The 17019-nt window shown below is 46.7% G+C and overlaps 2 protein-coding genes and 1 long non-coding RNA gene across 3 annotated transcripts; 1 reads left to right on the top strand and 2 right to left on the bottom strand.

Annotated features, from left to right (window-relative positions):
* The first annotated feature begins 3377 nt into the window (after nt 1-3377).
* LOC119363902 (protein DETOXIFICATION 18-like) lies at nt 3378-7267 on the top strand. The gene is made up of 7 exons (XM_037629270.1): nt 3378-3692; nt 5385-5929; nt 6024-6110; nt 6202-6258; nt 6390-6628; nt 6717-6835; nt 6951-7267. The coding sequence occupies exons 1-7, from the start codon at nt 3393-3395 to the stop codon at nt 7077-7079; spliced, it is 1476 nt and encodes a 491-aa protein (XP_037485167.1). The 5' UTR covers nt 3378-3392; the 3' UTR covers nt 7080-7267.
* Nucleotides 3721-5504, bottom strand: LOC119363904. Its single transcript, XR_005174513.1, has 3 exons — nt 5370-5504; nt 3927-4093; nt 3721-3846 (listed from the first exon to the last, which is right to left on the bottom strand). It is a non-coding gene; the product is annotated as an uncharacterized LOC119363904 (long non-coding RNA).
* A 20-nt stretch (nt 7268-7287) lies between the features above and the next one.
* LOC119363903 (DDB1- and CUL4-associated factor 4-like) lies at nt 7288-15404 on the bottom strand. The gene is made up of 11 exons (XM_037629271.1): nt 15311-15404; nt 14942-15204; nt 14728-14858; nt 14131-14363; nt 13818-13994; nt 13103-13203; nt 9783-9941; nt 9537-9589; nt 9393-9450; nt 8431-8551; nt 7288-7916 (listed from the first exon to the last, which is right to left on the bottom strand). Exons 1-11 carry the CDS (start codon nt 15321-15323, stop codon nt 7708-7710), a joined length of 1518 nt encoding a protein of 505 aa, XP_037485168.1. The 5' UTR covers nt 15324-15404; the 3' UTR covers nt 7288-7707.
* Between the last annotated feature and the right edge of the window lie 1615 nt (nt 15405-17019).

Below are 17019 nucleotides of genomic sequence, written 5' to 3'. Positions count from 1 at the left end.
TCCTACTAGTGAGTCTGTATCTCAGCGTCCTTTTGACTTAGTTCATTCTGATCTCTGGGGTCCTGCTCCCTTTGATTCGAAAGGTGGTCATCGCTACTATGTCTTGTTTATTGATGATTTCTCTTGCTACACTTGGCTCTACTTCATGAAATCTCATAGCGAGGTTCTTCCTATATACAAACGTTTTGCTGCCATGGTTCACACCCAGTTTGCCACGCTCATTCGTACATTTCGTGCTGACTCCGCTGGAGAGTATATCTCTCAGCTGTTGCGTGGTTTTCTCACGGAATAGGGTACTCTTGCCCAGTTCTCTTGTCCTGGTGCTCATGCTCAGAATGGCGTTGCCGAGCGCAAGCATCGTCATTTGCTTGAGACGGCTCGTGCGCTGATGATTGTTGCTTCCCTTCCACCCCATTTCTGGGCTGAGGCTGTTTCCGCATCCACATATCTCATCAACATTCAGCCATCGACTGCTCTGCAGGGTGGCATTCCTATGGAGTGTCTCTCTGGTCGCTCCCCTGACTACTCAGCTCTTCATATGTTTGGTTGCGTCTGCTATGTTCTTCTTGCCCCCCGAGAATGCACCAAACTGACTGCTCAGTCGGTTGAGTGTGTTTTCCTTGGCTACAGTGATGAGCACAAGGGCTATCGATGTTGGGATCCTGTGGGTCGTCGCTTACGCATCTCGCGTGATGTGACTTTTGACGAGTCCCGTTCTTACTACCCACGTTCTTCTTCCTCGAGTTTCTCTGTGGACGACCTTTCTTTCCTTCTCCTTCCCGATACTCCCTGCTATGTGCCTCATGTGTCACCTCTTCCTCCGGCACCTCATTCCTTCTCCTTCACCACCGACCCCGTCTTCTCCATCCTCCTCCTCCACCTCCCCCCTCCCTCCTCTCTAGTCTGTCGCCCTCTCTCACCGTTTCCTCTCCACTATACTCGTCGATCTCGTACTGAGGATGTCTCCTCTGACGAGCCTTCCACCTCTAGTGCACCTCCTCTCACGCCTCTCCCGGTTCACAACCTCCGTGCTCGGCCTCGCCCCCCACCTGATCGCTACTCCCCTGATCAGTACGGTCTCTCTGTTATGACTGAGCCCACTTCCTATCGCACTGCCATGACTCAGCCTGAATGGCAACTTGCGATGGCCGAAGAGCTCGCTGCCCTTGAGCGCTCTGGCACATGGGATCTGGTTCCTCTTCCTTCCGGTGTCCGTCTCATCACCTGCAAGTGGGTTTACAAGCTTAAGACTCGCTCCGATGGTTCTCTTGAGCGCTACAAAGCTCGTCTTGTGGCCCGTGGTTTTCAGCAGGAGCAGGGGCGCGATTATGATGAGACATTCGCTCCTGTGGCCCACATGACCACTGTCCGCACTCTTCTTGCTGTGGCTTCTGTTCGTCAGTGGTCTATCTCTCAACTTGATGTTCAGAACGCTTTTCTCAATAGCGAGTTGCGTGAGGAGGTTTATATGCAACCACCACCGGGGTACTATGCTCCTGATGGTATGGTCTGTAGACTTCGCCGCTCCCTATATGGTCTCAAACAGGCCCCTCGCGCCTGGTTTGAGCGCTTCGCATCTGTGGTGACCACGGCTGGTTTCTCGCCCAGTGATCATGATCCCGCGTTGTTTGTTCACACGTCTCCTCATGGTCGGACTCTTCTCCTTCTCTATGTTGATGACATGATCATCACTGGTGACGACTTTGATTACATTGCCTTTGTTAAGGCTCGCCTTCACGATTAGTTTCTCATGACTGATCTTGGTCCCCTTCGCTATTTTCTTGGAATTGAGATCTCCTCGACCTCTGATGGCTTCTACATCTCCCAAGAAAAATATATTCAGGACCTTCTTGCTCGCGCTGCTCTCGGTGATGAGCGCACATTTGTGACTCCCATGGAGCTCAACGTTCAGCTTCGTGCCTCTGATGGTGACCCTCTCCCTAATCCCACTCGCTATCGTCACCTTGTTGGCAGTCTTGTCTATCTTGCTGTTACGCGTCCTGACATCTCCTATCATGTCCACATTCTGAGTCAGTTCGTTTCAGCCCCCACCTCTGTCCACTATAGTCATCTTCTTCGTGTTCTACGATATCTTCGTGGCACGATCTCTCAGCGCCTTTTCTTTCCCCGCTCCAGCTCTCTTGAGCTCCAGGCCTACTCTGATGCTACCTGGGCTAGTGATCCCTCCGATCGACACTCGCTGTTTGCTTACTGTGTCTTTCTTGGTGGCTCTCTTATTGCCTGAAAGACAAAGAAGCAGACTGCAGTTTCTCGCTCGAGTACAGAGGCTGAGTTGCGAGCTATGGCTATGTTGACGGCTGAGGTGATCTGGTTACGGTGGTTACTTGAGGACTTTGGTGTGTCTGCTACTACCTCAACTCCTCTCATGTCCGACAGTACTGGTGCTATCAGTATTGCGCGTGACCTGGTGAAGCATGAGCTCACCAAGCACATCGGTGTGGATGCCCACTTTGTGCGTGCTGCTGTGCAGGATCAGACTCTCGCTCTTCACTATGTGCCCTCTGAGTTATAGTTGGCTGACTTCTTCACGAAGGCACAGACTCGAGCGCAGCACGGATTTTTTCTCTCCAAACTCGGTGTTGTTGATCCACCATGAGTTTGAGGGGGGTGTTAGATGTGTATAGTTCATTGTGTACATCCCCATCATATAAGGGGCTTTTCTGCATTTTGCCACACCTGTATATGTACTGGCCTTTGGCTCTCAGTAAATGTTCAGTTGCTGTTTATCCAACAGCGTGCATCACAATGATGCAGAGGCTGAGGGTTTTCAACCAACTTTTCAAAAAAAGAGAAGAAAAAAAAGTGCAAAACCAATCACAGAGCAGGACAAAATGTCATAGGTTTGCACGTTTGGTGACGTCCTAGCTCGTTGGAATTGCGTTCCATATTGATGATTCTAATTTTGCGGCAGCCAAACAGTCATGTTTCTAGAATCGAATTCCTGATTTTGAATAATAGAACCAATTTTTGAGAGCCAAAACAAGTTGCAAGTTCTGAAAATTAGGTTCACATCACCCGCAAAGAAAGGTTCAAGTGGACACGGGCCGCTTGAGCATTTTCCTCGTAAGTAAAATCGATGGCCATGTTACAAATCTCGAAAGAGAAAGTTAACCAACGTGGGTCTTCTTTTCTCGAGGCAAACATAGACTAGTGCTATAGTACTACTAGTTCTACCACTGAAAGTAAGTAGCTGCGCTCCTGTTAAAAAAGAACAAGTAGCTGGACTGGTTCGTGTTTCCATCATCGCCCCTGCCACTGCCACCCTTTTATATACCAACACCAACGTGCCCTGTCCTTCCTGCGCTTGCTTGACCTGCTGCTCCGTACACACACATCGCAGAGCACAAGTAAGAAGCCTGCAGAGAGAGGGAATGGGCGAAGAAGGGGCAGCTGCTCCGTTGCTGGATGGGAAGCTCAAGGCGAGGAGAAGCGATAATGGCGACGGAGAGGCGGCAGCAGCAGCAGGGAGAAGGAGGTGGTGGCGGTGCCTGTGGGATGCGGAGGAGGCGGCGGGGCAGGTGGCCTTCGCGGCGCCCATGGTGGCCACCAGCATGGCCTTCTACGCCATCCCGCTCGTCTCCGTCATGTACGCCGGCCGCATCGGGGACCTCGAGCTCGCCGGCGCCACGCTCGGCAACTCGTGGGCCACCGTCACAGGCATCGCGCTCATGGTACCAAGTCTATCATATATTTTGCCTCATCCTTCTTCTCCATTGATTTGATCTGATTCTAGGGGAAGGAGGCTTCTCCTCCTCCTCATCTCCAGCGACCTGCCCGGAGATGCTCTGTAAAAACGTCTTCGTCTGTCTCTTTAGCCGTCCCTCCCTGTATGCATCGAAAACAATGTTTACCTACCGAATGTGCTGTTCTCAGCTCGAGCTCATATGAGCTTGGTATTTACCTACCATCTTTTCTTTGGTCTCCTTTGCCATCATCTTCAATTTTTACTGCCACCACTCCATAGTCTCCATTGCTCAACTAAGTTGCCCGTCATAGACATATGCTCCATCATTCATTCTATCACTTAGATCTGTCTCCAAGACTAGAATAACAATTACTCACTTTGATCTGTCTGCAGATTAATTACTCAGACCAGAGTTACCATAAATAAATAAATAAATAAATGAACAATTAGTTAATATCCTAAAGCATATTTGGTTAGGTCCTTGACATGTACTGTACTATATAGGTCTGTAGTGGTTATCTAAGCTTTGTTAAATATATTAATTATGGTGTAAATGACGCAAATGGCTTCTCAATCTTGGATTGGAACGTTTACTTAAGCTTTTTCACGAGCTGTGGTGTATACGGAATCATAGCCATTGCACAGGATTAGCATGTGAATATGCTTTCTTAAAGGATAAATAAATGAATGCATTAATAAACTGATATGATATTCTTTCAGTGTTGGGTTATGTTGCAGTCACTGGGCAATATGAACATCCAGCATTGATACTTCTTTTTGAGAAGAATGTCTCAAAGAGAGGACTTGTCTAGACAAGGATACAGAGGACTTGGACCAGACAAATTCTAGAACCCCTATTATGCTGGCACCTAAAAGCTGCCGCTTTAGTCCTTACACATTTATTCTGAAAAAAGAAAAGTCCTTGCGCATTCGCCTGACTATGGCCTAACCTACTTGCTAATTTTAAATGGATGCAAGGAATACACAGACAAAACTTCAACATGCCATTTGGCTTCAAATTCAACATTAGAAAACATGGAAGTGCAGCAGAAATTCATGCATAGGATCTCTTTTTTCTCTTAAGATGAAAGCAATGCCATGCTGTGTCATTTCAGTACATGAGCTATGATCAGTTGTCTAGCCGGTAGGTAGTATAAGACTGGTCAACTCCTATATTCATGGCTATATATATGTCAGTACTAGTGTGTAGTGGTTGCAAAGATAGTGTTGGCTGTGAAGCATAGAGTCAACTCTCAAGTATACTTCGTTATAATATGCAAAAGTTTGTCAGGATAGGACCATTGTTGTAAGATTATCATGGATCTTTCATCGCCAATGTAGACAGATTTGCACATGCCCTTTATCCGGATCCCAGGAATTAAGCATATGTCAGGCTTCAGAATAAACACAGCACATGGTCACAGGTTGAGACAACTGAGGAAGTCAAATCCTGAACTGTGCTAGTACTACTATGGTAGCAGTGCAGTATGTTGCTGTAATTTCTTCAGCCCTGGTTAGACTGGTTGTTCCTATTGAGAATTTTCAACTTTGCAACAGTTTGATGTTTCTATCCCTTCAGTTTACCACAAAACCTTACGGCAATGCAGATTTTAGTAGAGAAACCAAGAGGAACAGCGCATACTGATGAACTGACTAACGTTACCTTGTTCCCATGCAGACTGGGTTAAGCGGGTCCCTGGAGACGCTTTGCGGCCAAGGCTATGGCGCAAAGGTGTACCGCATGCTCGGCGTGTACCTCCAGGCATCCATCATCACCTCGGCTCTCTTTTCAGTCCTCGTCTCGCTCCTGTGGCTCTACACCGAGCCACTCCTCATTTTCCTGCACCAAGACCCCGAGGTCTCAAGAATGGCAGCGGTGTTCCTGCGATACACAATCCCGGCACAGTTTGCCTTTGGCTTCATCCAGTGTATCCTCAGGTTCCTGCAGACACAGTCCGTGGTGATGCCACTGGTGGCGTTCTCGCTCCTGCCACTGGTGTTCCATGTCGGAATTACCCATGCCTCCGTGCACTACCTGGGGCTCGGCTTCGCAGGCCCAGCCATGTCAACTTCGCTGTCTCTGTGGCTATCTTTCATTATGCTGGCATCCTATGTGATGTTGTCAACGAGATTCAAGGAGACCTGGGGGGGATTTTCAACAGAAGCGTTTCAGTACGTGCTGCCCGGCCTCAAGTTAGCCGTTCCCTCTGCAATGATGGTGTGGTTAGTACACTTACGACAATCCCAGATCCATTCGTTGAGCGCCTCTTAATATATCCCATACTGAGAATATATGATGGTTACCTACAAATGGCAGCTTTGAGTACTGGGCGTTTGAGATATTGGTGTTGCTTGCTGGGCTGATGCCAGATTCTCAAATGAGCACTTCTATCATTGCGATGTGGTAACTATCTTTCTCTCCCTTCATATTGAGTACTGAAGATCATGTTTATGTGTCCATAAAATGCTAACATCAGTGCGATGCAACCTGACAGTGCAAACACGGAATCAATTTCATACATGATCACCTACGGGTTCGCTGCTGCCATCAGGTAATACTGCTACGATAACTGATGACACCCATGTCATCAACCCTTGAGGATTTTGCAACGAAAGGAAAAAATATATCCTTTAAGATTAAGTTGACAATGCTGACTTAAAAAGTGCTGTTTCATTTCAACAGCACAAGGGTATCGAATGAGCTGGGAGCAGGTAACATTGACAAGGCAAAGAAGGCACTCAAGGTGACTCTCGCGCTCTCCCTACTCCTGGGAGTGACATTTCTTCTGCTCCTAGGTCTTGGCCATAATTTGTGGGCCGGGCTGTTCAGCAAGAGTGAGGCAGTGATAAGTGCATTTGCTTCGATGACTCCATTTCTCATTGGGTCAGTGGTGCTGGACTCCACGCAGGGAGTCCTGTCAGGTTAGTTCAATGGATCTCTCTAAATGTGTTTCAACCTTATTGTTTCAGGTGAAGGCCATTTGGCAGTAACCTGTGGATTAACTTGTAGGGGTTTCAAGAGGCTGTGGTTGGCAGCACCTGGTAGCATGGACCAACTTGGTGGCCTTCTACATAATAGGCTTGCCATTGTCTCTCCTACTTGGATTCAAGCTTGGCTTTCATACTAAGGTACAGACATGTCTTTCTGAAATTCAGCATCGGGCATGTTTGTTGTGCACAAACCACCGCTACAAAGTACAAACTACTGTTCTCCTCACTGATCATGTGCAATTACCTGTTTCAGGGGTTGTGGATGGGTCAGATATGCGGTCTCCTTTGCCAGAACACCGTTCTCCTGTTCATCACGCTCCGAACAAAGTGGGAAAGATTGAAACTGGCGACAAACGGCAAAGAGGGCGACCTTATCTGTTGAGAATTTATAAAGCTCGTTAGGTTTAACTAGAACATGGAACTGGAAGTTTGAGAGATGAAGTGCTGTAAATGTAGACAGTACCAAGCAACATACCCTGAACATGCTCAGGTGTAGCTAGTAGCAAATAGGAAGAGCTGAATAAAATGTTGCACCAGTTTTGTGTGATAAAAAAGATCTGGAATGGTGTACCAATACCTCCGAAGCAGTGTTTGCTAATATGAATATATGATGCTAGAATACAAACAGAGTTCAGAAATATGTTTGTTTGCTAACATTGAAGAAAATATCACATTGCTGACTAACTAGCCATGCTAAAAAAGCATATGATACAATATGGTCTGCTTTCCTAAGGTAACTCTGATACCAAACTAGACAGGTCACTTACCTATCACTAAGAGAAACAACATGATCATCATCACTATTACTCTATGAGGAGCAGATCCCATATAACTAACACTCGCTTCCAGAACCAACAGGATCAACTATGACGGCTGAGATCTCTCCAGCGACACCAGCTTGAGCAGACTTTTCGGTGAAACAACAGGATCAATCGTCTTCGATGCGTCTTCCTGAAGAAAAAGCAGCAATTGCATCCGTCCGCTCCAGAGTGTATCAGTGCACAGCCAGTTTAAGTACCATGCATGTAGAACAGGCCATCACGTGATCCCATCCAAGCCCCCCAACTGTGGTTTAGATCAAACAGCGAAGAAGAACCATCCAAGTCAAGGTTGCTTTCTGGCCAGCAAAGTGCAGTGAAGAGAGTGTCAGCCACGCTCTTCGCAAATATTTGCTCGCCTGTTTTGATGCTCCAAATACGGACGGTACAGTCCTCCCCACCTGCCAAGAATAAGGATTTGCTGAAAATGGCAATTTGATGCCAGGAATGTTCTAGCCATGCACGTTCATAAAGATGTCACTATGTTGTTCATTGTCCTGTATAGCCTAATAAAGTAAATATGGACCAGCTAGTAACAGAATAGTTTTCTCGAAATTTAGCTTTCGCAAACTCATGATTCGATGTTGCAATAATTCCAGGAATACCAAAGCCCTCTTACACTTGTATATCATACAGAAAAACTATAGGTGGGTATCTTTTTAATACCAATGCATCTGTTACTGGCACACTGCATGAACAAGCATAGCTGCTGACATTAATCAAATTTAAGTCTAATGCTCACGAGCTGGAGTATGAAGTGAGGTACTCGAGTGAAAATGCAAATAATACATCGAAATGTTCTTATCGATCCAAAAAACCACGTTCAGTTTGAATGGGTAACCTCAAAAGACATTCTTCATAGCAGTATATGACAAAAACAGCCACAATGATGTCTAGAACCAATAATAAATTTACCTGACATAAGTAGGGTTTCAGCTGGATCAATAACAAGTGGTAAATTATTGTGTGAATTCACATGCCCTGCATAAGACTGTATAGCCCCCTTCTGAATGAGACGGAGATCAAATAGCTTGATCTGTACAACAGAAAACACAAAAGTCAAGCTGCTGCATGAAACATTTGTTACCATCTCAGAGAAGCATAATGCTCTGTACTTTCCTCACTTCAGAGGCAATAATTTCAGATAAGACAGAATTATAGTTCATTTTAAATAATACTCCCTCCATCCCATAATATAAGAGCGTTTTTGACACTAGACTAGTGTCAAAAACGCTCTTATATTATGGGACGGAGGGAGTATAATTTATCTGTCCCAAAATGCTGAAATTGTATCAATTTGAAATTCGCTGCATACAATAAAGCGTCAACTCATTATGCTGCTAATATTTGTAATGAAGATACAGGAAACATGTAGACTTTTTAACTCATTATTCTGCAAACACATGAAACTTTAACAATATACTCCCTCCGTCCCAAAATAAGGGTCTCAACTTTGTACTAACTTTAGTATAAAGTTGTACTAAAGTTGAGACATTTATTTTGGGACAGAGGGAGTATTAGTTAACATCTGGGAACTGGGCAATAACCCCTTTGGGGAGGACTAAATCTCATTGATTTATTTCACAGGGCAAATAAACCAGTGTATCTTGTATTCTCACTATCTTCTTTAAATAATGTGTCAGGGGGCTACTCTCAGCCTCATTTTATCTATTACTCCCTCCGCAGTGTCAAAAACATTCTTATATTATGGGACGGAGGGAGTAGTTAACATCTTGTTACCCCCGCAAAAAAACATCTTGTTAAACTGCACTGAGTTTTAAGAAAATATTATCGTTAGTGGCAAATCAATCCTGTGAAAAATTGAGCACAGCTACTCATTCATTGATACCACAAAAAATGATTAAGAACAAGCTTACCGATCCATCCATGGAGCTCCCTAAGAAGTAGTGTTCATCCGATGACAGAGAAACCAGGCTGGATAACAATATCAATTTTTAGCACCAAGAAACTTGACCATGTCCAAACTAGAGTGTCAGCGAGTCAAGAATAATAATGGTTACCTGCAAACTGCTGAAGGCATAGAGATAACCCTAGATGATTTTGCCTTATCAGCCTGCAAGGATTTTTATTTCCAAACCACAATCATATGATACATTCATTGATGGGCTGAATTGCCTAATTAGGCATTCAAAATATCATTTTATTTTAGTGATATGTCAAAGTACAAAAAAAAAACTTGAACAATGCCGAGATGGTAACTTTTGATGGCTACATTAAACACACTGTGTTCTAATAGTGGTATTTACCTGGTTTCTCCCTCTGGCATTATGCCTTGCAGACAGCATGGGAACTGTCCCCCTAGCAGTGCTAGGTGAAGATCGACCAGTAGGGCGACTACTGTGCCTTTCCCGCACATCGACAGGGACTATGCTCCCATTCCGTAGGCCACATAGCACCACATTTCCCTGAACAAAATGAGCAAAATTACATGAGCATAGTGGAGACAGGCAAGGTATGTTGTAGTAACTACGCCAAATGTGGCAATTTGGTAGCAATAGCAACCATTTAATAATCAAATCACAGATGAAAGCTCAAAGTTCAGGAACCAGCTAGACAACTCATACAAATATATCTACCGTCCAGAGTGGACGTCCGCCCCCTCTCCAATGCCGAGTCCTGGCAGCGTCGCAGACTGAAATGTGCATACCTTGGCCTCGCATCTCTTGAGAGGTCCATCGCGCGCCAACGCACTCGGTTCCGATGGCTCCGGGAAGGCGACACGAGCACACCCTTCCTGAAGATTCACGCTGCGCATCGCCGGCAGAAAAACCACATTTTCCAGCTTCATGAAAACGGAAATTTGGTCTCAGACCATGCTGACATGAGCAATATGGCCTTCGAGCACTTCACCTCGATCTTTGGCTCCCACGAGGCCCGCACTTCCTCCATCGATCTTCAGGCCATTCACCATCAGGCCTTTGACATGTCCGGCCTTGACGCGCCATTCTCCGAGTCCGAGATTTGGGCGGCCGTCAAGCGTCTACCGGCTGGCAAGGCTCCGGGCCCTGATGGATTTACCGCGGAGTTTCTTCACGCATGCTGGGACATAGTTAAGCACGACATCTGCGAGGTCTTCCACAAGCTCTATCTGATGAATGGATGTGGATTCCACAAACTGAACGAAGCACTTCTTACTCTGCTCCCTAAGAAGGCCGGCGCCTCCTCCCTCTTCGACTACCGCCCCATCAGCCTGATACATCTCTTGGCCAAGTTATTCGCGAAGGTGCTCTCCCTGAGACTGGCCCCCCGCCTTGACGGCATTGTGTCCGCCAACCAGAGCGCATTTATCGCTGGCCGCGGCGTACATGATAACTTCATGCTGGTTCAGCAAATGACGCGTCTCCTGCATAACCTCAAGGCGCCGCGCGTCCTCCTCAAGCTCGACATTGCCCGGGCCTTCGACACAGTATCATGGCCCTTCCTCTTTGAGGTCCTTCATCACCTTGGCTTTGGGCGAAGATGGTGCGCTTGGGTGGCAATTCTCCTCTCGACCTCCTCCACGAGAGTGCTTATTAATGGAACCCCCGGACCACCCATTGATCATGCCACAACGGCAAGGCGACCCTATTTCGCCCATGTTATTCGTCCTGGTCATCGACGTGCTCAACACTCTGGTCCAGCACGCCACCAGCCGTGGCATTCTTCACCGCCTCACGAGTAGGCGCGCCATACCCAGCATTTCACTGTTCGCGGACGGCGTCGTCCTCTTCTGTCACCCTGACGACCACGACCTCCGGGCGGTGCAGGGCATCCTAAAGGTATTTGGCCAAGCTTCAGGCCTCAAGACCAACTTCGCAAAGTGCTCCGCGACACCCATATGTTGCACGGACGAGTCAGCCACCAGGGCCGGTGTGACGCTCTCTTGCCAGACCACACAATTCCCCATCCAGTATCTTGGACTTCCACTCTCTTCCAGGAAGGTTCCCACATCAGCGTTGCTACCCCTTGTGGAGAAAATGGCCAAGCGCCTTGGCACCTGGCAAGCTTGCCTACTTTCCCGTGGCGAGCGACTTGCCCCTGTTCGCCATGTCCTGAGCGCCATGCCAGTCCACTTGCTGCTGGCCATGGCCCTCTCGCCCTCCATCTTGAAGCTCGCCAACCGGCTAATCCGCGATTTCCTATGGCATGGGCGCAAGGAGGCCCGTTCAGGCAACTGGCTGGTGAACTGGCAGAAGGTGTGCCGCCCCCTCGAGTTTGGCGGCCTAGGCATGCGTGACATACAACGCACTAGCATTTCTCTTCGGACTAGGTGGCTTTGGCTGCCCATCACCGACCCCACGCGGCCCTGGCACCATCTCCACCTGCCTGATGACGCCGACGTGCAGGACATCTTCCGTGCATCCACCTCTTGGACCATTGGCAACGGGCTTACCTGCCGATTCTGGACTGATCATTGGTTGGATGGCAAGTCGATTGCCGAGATCACACTAAGCCTGACCACTTTGGTATCTCGGAGATGCCGCAACAAGCGCCTGGTCCATGAGGGACTCCTCAACCGGGCCTGGATTCAGGACATCCGCGACGCACTTGGTGTCGAAGCCACTGTTGAGTATATCTACCTTTGGAGGCGTCTTCTTCAGGTGACCCTATCCTCAGACCCAGACCGCATTCGCTGGCGATGGCTGCTAGCGGCACGTACTCGGCCTCTTCTTGCTACATGGCTCTCTTCCAAGGCTCCATTGTGGACATGGACTGGAGGCTGACATGGAAGGGTTGGGCCCCAACCAATGTCAAAATGTTCCTGTGGCTCGCCAAGCAGGAACGTTGTTGGACGGCTGAGAGATTAGTCAAGCGGGGATTGGCCCACCCTCCTCATTGTGTCCTATGTGATCAAGACCTTGAGGACATCCACCACCTCCTCGCCGCCTGCGTTTTCTCCAAGGAGATTTGGCATCGCACTCTAGCTTGGTGCAAACTCACCATCAGCCCTCCCAATGGCGACCTCATCCTCTACGGCTGGTGGAGAGACGCTACTAACTCCATCCCGGTGTCGCTCCGGAAAGCCCTTGCGTCCCTAGTCCCGCTAGTCACCTGGGCCATTTGGAAGCATCGCAACGCTTGCATCTTCGACCTACGGCAACCCTCTGCTAGCCACTTGTTTGCTTCGATCCAAGATGACGTGCGCACCTGGGCCACTGCCGGTGCCAAAGGACTCCAAGCTGTAATTGACGCGATGTAAACTCACTGTAACTGGGCCGAGCAACCCACTTCTTCTGCTCATGAGGACCCCTGGCACGCCTCGTAGTGTACGAGCTAGGTGTCCTCAACTCTTGTATTCTGTCTACCTATCAATGCAATGATACGCCAGCTTGGTGTATTGGTGAAAGAAAAAAGAGTTCTATATAGCAAATAGAGGCATGAGGCATTTATTCAGCTATTCATAGAAGACAAATTGGCAGCCAATTGCATTTTTATTTCAAGAAGTTGGTATGTGCAAGGCAAATTGCACATGCACCAAAAACTGACAAAAAGTTTTTGTGACTCTCCTGACAATACACACCTAACAGACCATTGGACATATGAAACCTGCTAAGTGGAAATGTACACATTTAAAATAATTTATTACCGAGTGCACAAATTGCTGGGAAAGAATGTCACTTTTACAACGATACAGCCATGATAATGTCCCTGTCTCCAAATTAAGCAAACCAGCGCCAGTGTTTGTACCTAGAAATAATATGAGCAAAAATGCTTAATAATCCACAAGCTTAATTGATACAGAGGAAGTTCCTCCACTGCCTACTCCCATAATTCCAAGAAAAAGGACCTTCCACTTCCCTTGTATAAAATAGACAACTTGCAAAGCTGCTACAGTTCTAAAAAAGCTAAGTTGTGACAACAAGTTACTACAATACCTCCACCTAATGAAACAAATGACTTTAACATTCAATGAACTCGTATAACAAAGTTATGGTGGGAGGCAATTATACATACTCATAATAGCAAGCTAATCTTTCTGTGTAATGTAGTCAGTTTCTATGTATAGATTCTTATAGAATGATCTTGCCATGTCAATACATTAAAAAGATTATCAAAGCTTCTGAATGCAGCGAACTTGATAGTGTTATTACTACTCCCTCCGATCCATAATAAGTGTCGCAGCTTTGAACTAAGGTTGAACTAACCTTAGTTCACAGCTGCGACACTTTTTTTTTGGATCGGAGGGAGTATTAAATAGCATAAAGTACTGCTGAAAGGATTATAAAAAAACAAATTCGTTACTCTGTGTAACAGGGGAACTTTGGGCATGGCCTAAACTGAAGTCCAGTCAGCCAACTCACCTAGAACTACTTGTGTGCCATCAGAATTACAATCAGCAGTCCATACTGTACGATCAAATGAAGCAACTCTCTCAATTCTTCCATGAGCATTCCGTGAAACCGTTGCAGAGTCAATAGTTGACATATCCATAATATAAACAGAACCACCGGATCCTCCAGATCCAAGAGTAGCCACCATGTTTTACGATGTCAAGTAACCCAAGCTCATGTTCAATTACCAGGCAATAGTACAGAACATAAAATGCACAAGTCGAAACACATGTAATTATGACAACAGTAATATGCATAATAGAAGCAACAATTTGAGGATACAATGCTCGCTGAACTGATGAGTTGGTGCTGGCTGCATCATGAAAGTTGTGCCCGAACTTTTTTATGCAAGATATACTGGATGAGAAGTTTGAGAAAGCTGTTTCAGATGACCAGATATTTGCAAGTGGAGAATTCACTGCTGCTTTCTGCTTTCCCAAGGGAGTCCAAACAGGCTGAGGTAAAAACTCCATCTCATCCTCAAAATTCTCTAGAGCAGTTCCCAACCCAAATAATCTGCCAGATAAAAATATGTCATGCACCATGAAACACCAGTATGGTCATGCTTATACTCAAAGAGAACAACTGAATATCAAAGAATCCAACAAGTTTTAAACTTATAAAGCCATGCAAGTTCTGTCTTCAAGAAAAGAGAAATTGCTGTATTTGTGTTTTAGTAATTTCGTTTTCAATTCAAAATCCATTATTGCATAGCTTGTTAGCCGTTGGAATATGTTTGAGCAGAGAACGCATCGGCGGTATGGTATCAAGAATTCAGGAACCTCAACTGATGGTACATCTATACTCCCAACAATCAATTGTCAAGTTCTAAAGCTTTTTCACTACACGGACAGAAAATGAGTGCTTTGGCAAACCTCACCTGATTGAACCATTCGTGCTGCCGGTCGCTAATAGCTTGGACTCACGCAGCCCACTGGGAGTCTGAACCATGGCGTGCAGTTCCTCCAGTGCCTTATCAGCCACTAAGGTTGTGCCTTGGTACTTCCAAACCTACCAAGCAGCGCTATGGTATCAGCATATATTGCACGAAACGAAAGGGAAAGCTGCAGCAAAAGAGAAGCTCGGATCAGCACCATCGGCTGCGACGCCTGTGTGTACTGGCACTGCTGCTTGAAGGTGGACTTGTTGTTCTTGGAGAATATCACACCACCGCCGTACATCTCCCTGGCATGCAGCAGCTCGGACTGCCTCGCCCTTTTCCTGCGTGCTGTGGGAGGAGGCGAGGGCTCAGCGGGCGGCGGCGGAGGGCGAGGAGGGCGGGTGGCGGCGCCGGGGATGCGGCCCTTGGTGGGGAAGTAGCGGTTCTTCTCCGGGTCGTAGTACAACCCGGGCAGCTCTGCAGCCAATCAATCGCGTCGAGGTCAGGCGCAGCGCGACAAGTTGGCCGTTCGTGCGGAAGTAGGGGGGAGGAGTGCCTAGTAGAGAAAAAGAAAAGTACCAACCTTTGGGCGGCATGTCGCCGGCGTGGTGTTTGGAGTCAGCTGAGAGGCGGCAGGGGATGGACGGCGGTGGCGCGGAACAGGGATGGCGGTGTGCGGCGCGTTGTTGTCGACGGGAAGGGTGGACACCTGGTTCTTGTCTGGACTGGACCCAGACCGGACCGACAACGCGCGCCAATTGTGAAGCGGGCCAATTGTTGCGGCCCACCCACATTGATGGAATTTTTTTTGAGCAACCCACGTTGATAGATGGTGCTATTATCTATCTGATGTTTCTTCTTTGTGGCGCGTCCCTTGTGGTGCGTTTGCGAACCAGGCCAAATTTTCGTGAATTTAAACATGTTAATTAATTTGAAAATATTCCTAAATTAAAAAAAGATCATAAATCAAAAAAATCGTTAACTTAAAAAATATGCATTTATAAAATGTTTGTAAATTAAAAACAGAAAGTAAAAAAATAAAAGAAAAACATAAGGTGAGAAAATCCAAAAGAAAATTAAAAATTCGCCGAAGAAAGGCAGAAAAGGAAAAGAAAGATGTTGGCTCCTTTTTCATCTATGTCAGCTTCATCGCTACTGACTCCTTCTGCCCTCGTCCACCGCCACAGTCAAGGCCGATAACATCTACGCTACCACCTCCACTATCACCATCATGACTCTCCACCCCAGCAAGTTCAGACAGCGAGGGGTTTGTACTTTTTTCCTTTGATATCCAATTTCATGCGGACAAATGAGAGAAAAAAAGAGTGATCAGGTGTAGGGGTGTTGCCCAAAGGCCGGAATTCAGATTCGGGATTACCGACGTCAATTCGACAACGAGCACTCCATTGTCATCGGATATTGCTATAAATAAGTTCAAAAAGGGTGTTGGGATTATGGTTCGTGATCGAGTACAATGCACGTTGAGAAATGAAAATCGGTATCGGATAATCATTGCCAATCGATCGTCAACGAGATCATGACGTACCTCCTTGTAGATCCAGAACACATAAAGGTTGTTCGGAGGGCAACTCTTCTTACCACTAGGAATATTTCCCTGGATGGAAGTCCACCTTGACGACGAAGTTCGTTTACCAGAATGCAACTCCCTTTCAATGTTATTTTCAAATTCAGCCATGTGTGTGGGATGAATTTGTGCGGCAAAGACCACGCCGAAATTTAAAGAAAAGGTTAGAAACACAGAGAAATTGCCAAATTGAACAAGTACCCACATCATATGGGAACCGTTGGCACGCAGCAAGGCCAAGGTATGGTAGCAGGAGGATGAGGAGCTAGCGAGCGCCAACTTGTCCACAAAAATTTCGCATATCCATGACTCAAGAATAAGAGCTTGGGTAAGAGCAAGGGAGCCATCAACCACGCCATCGGGTATTACCGATGACCGTGATTGTGCGAACTCTAAAGCTGGTGAGGATGTTGATGGTGCTAACAAGCGGCCCGAGACAATATATGAGAAGCTCGTGATATGTCAACAAAACCCTCCCATAATGGATTTACAATATTTTCACTTGTACTTTTTCATCAAATGATATTTTCCCTTGTATGTTGAGAAAGATAAAGAAGCACAGGGTGGCCTCTTCATAAGAGAAGTGCTCTAGAAAGTACTGGGAAACCTTGAGCACTCCCGTCAAACGAGCAGAGTAGGAGTTTTTTCTCCATGGAAATACGCAATCGTTCATCGGAAGAGAAGCGTGATCGCAAGAAAGCCAAGAA

The sequence above is a fragment of the Triticum dicoccoides genome, chromosome 2B (genome assembly GCF_002162155.2).
Source record: "Triticum dicoccoides isolate Atlit2015 ecotype Zavitan chromosome 2B, WEW_v2.0, whole genome shotgun sequence".
In the NCBI taxonomy this organism is placed as follows: domain Eukaryota; kingdom Viridiplantae; phylum Streptophyta; class Magnoliopsida; order Poales; family Poaceae; genus Triticum; species Triticum dicoccoides.
This window is presented reverse-complemented; position numbering and strand designations above follow the sequence as displayed.

What these genes read in the sequence shown, in the direction of transcription:
- LOC119363902 (XM_037629270.1), top strand. Translation starts at nt 3,393, where the DNA reads ATGGGCGAAGAAGGGGCAGCTGCTCCGTTGCTGGATGGGAAGCTCAAG. An exon ending in TCACAGGCATCGCGCTCATG is followed by an intron (nt 3,693 to 5,384) that starts GTACCAAGTCTA and finishes GTTCCCATGCAG; the next exon opens with ACTGGGTTAAGCGGGTCCCT. An exon ending in CCCTCTGCAATGATGGTGTG is followed by an intron (nt 5,930 to 6,023) that starts GTTAGTACACTT and finishes TACAAATGGCAG; the next exon opens with CTTTGAGTACTGGGCGTTTG.
- LOC119363903 (XM_037629271.1), bottom strand. An exon ending in ATGCCTTCAGCAGTTTGCAG is followed by an intron (nt 9,451 to 9,536) that starts GTAACCATTATT and finishes ATTGTTATCCAG; the next exon opens with CCTGGTTTCTCTGTCATCGG. An exon ending in GGAGCTCCATGGATGGATCG is followed by an intron (nt 8,552 to 9,392) that starts GTAAGCTTGTTC and finishes TCTGTTGTACAG; the next exon opens with ATCAAGCTATTTGATCTCCG.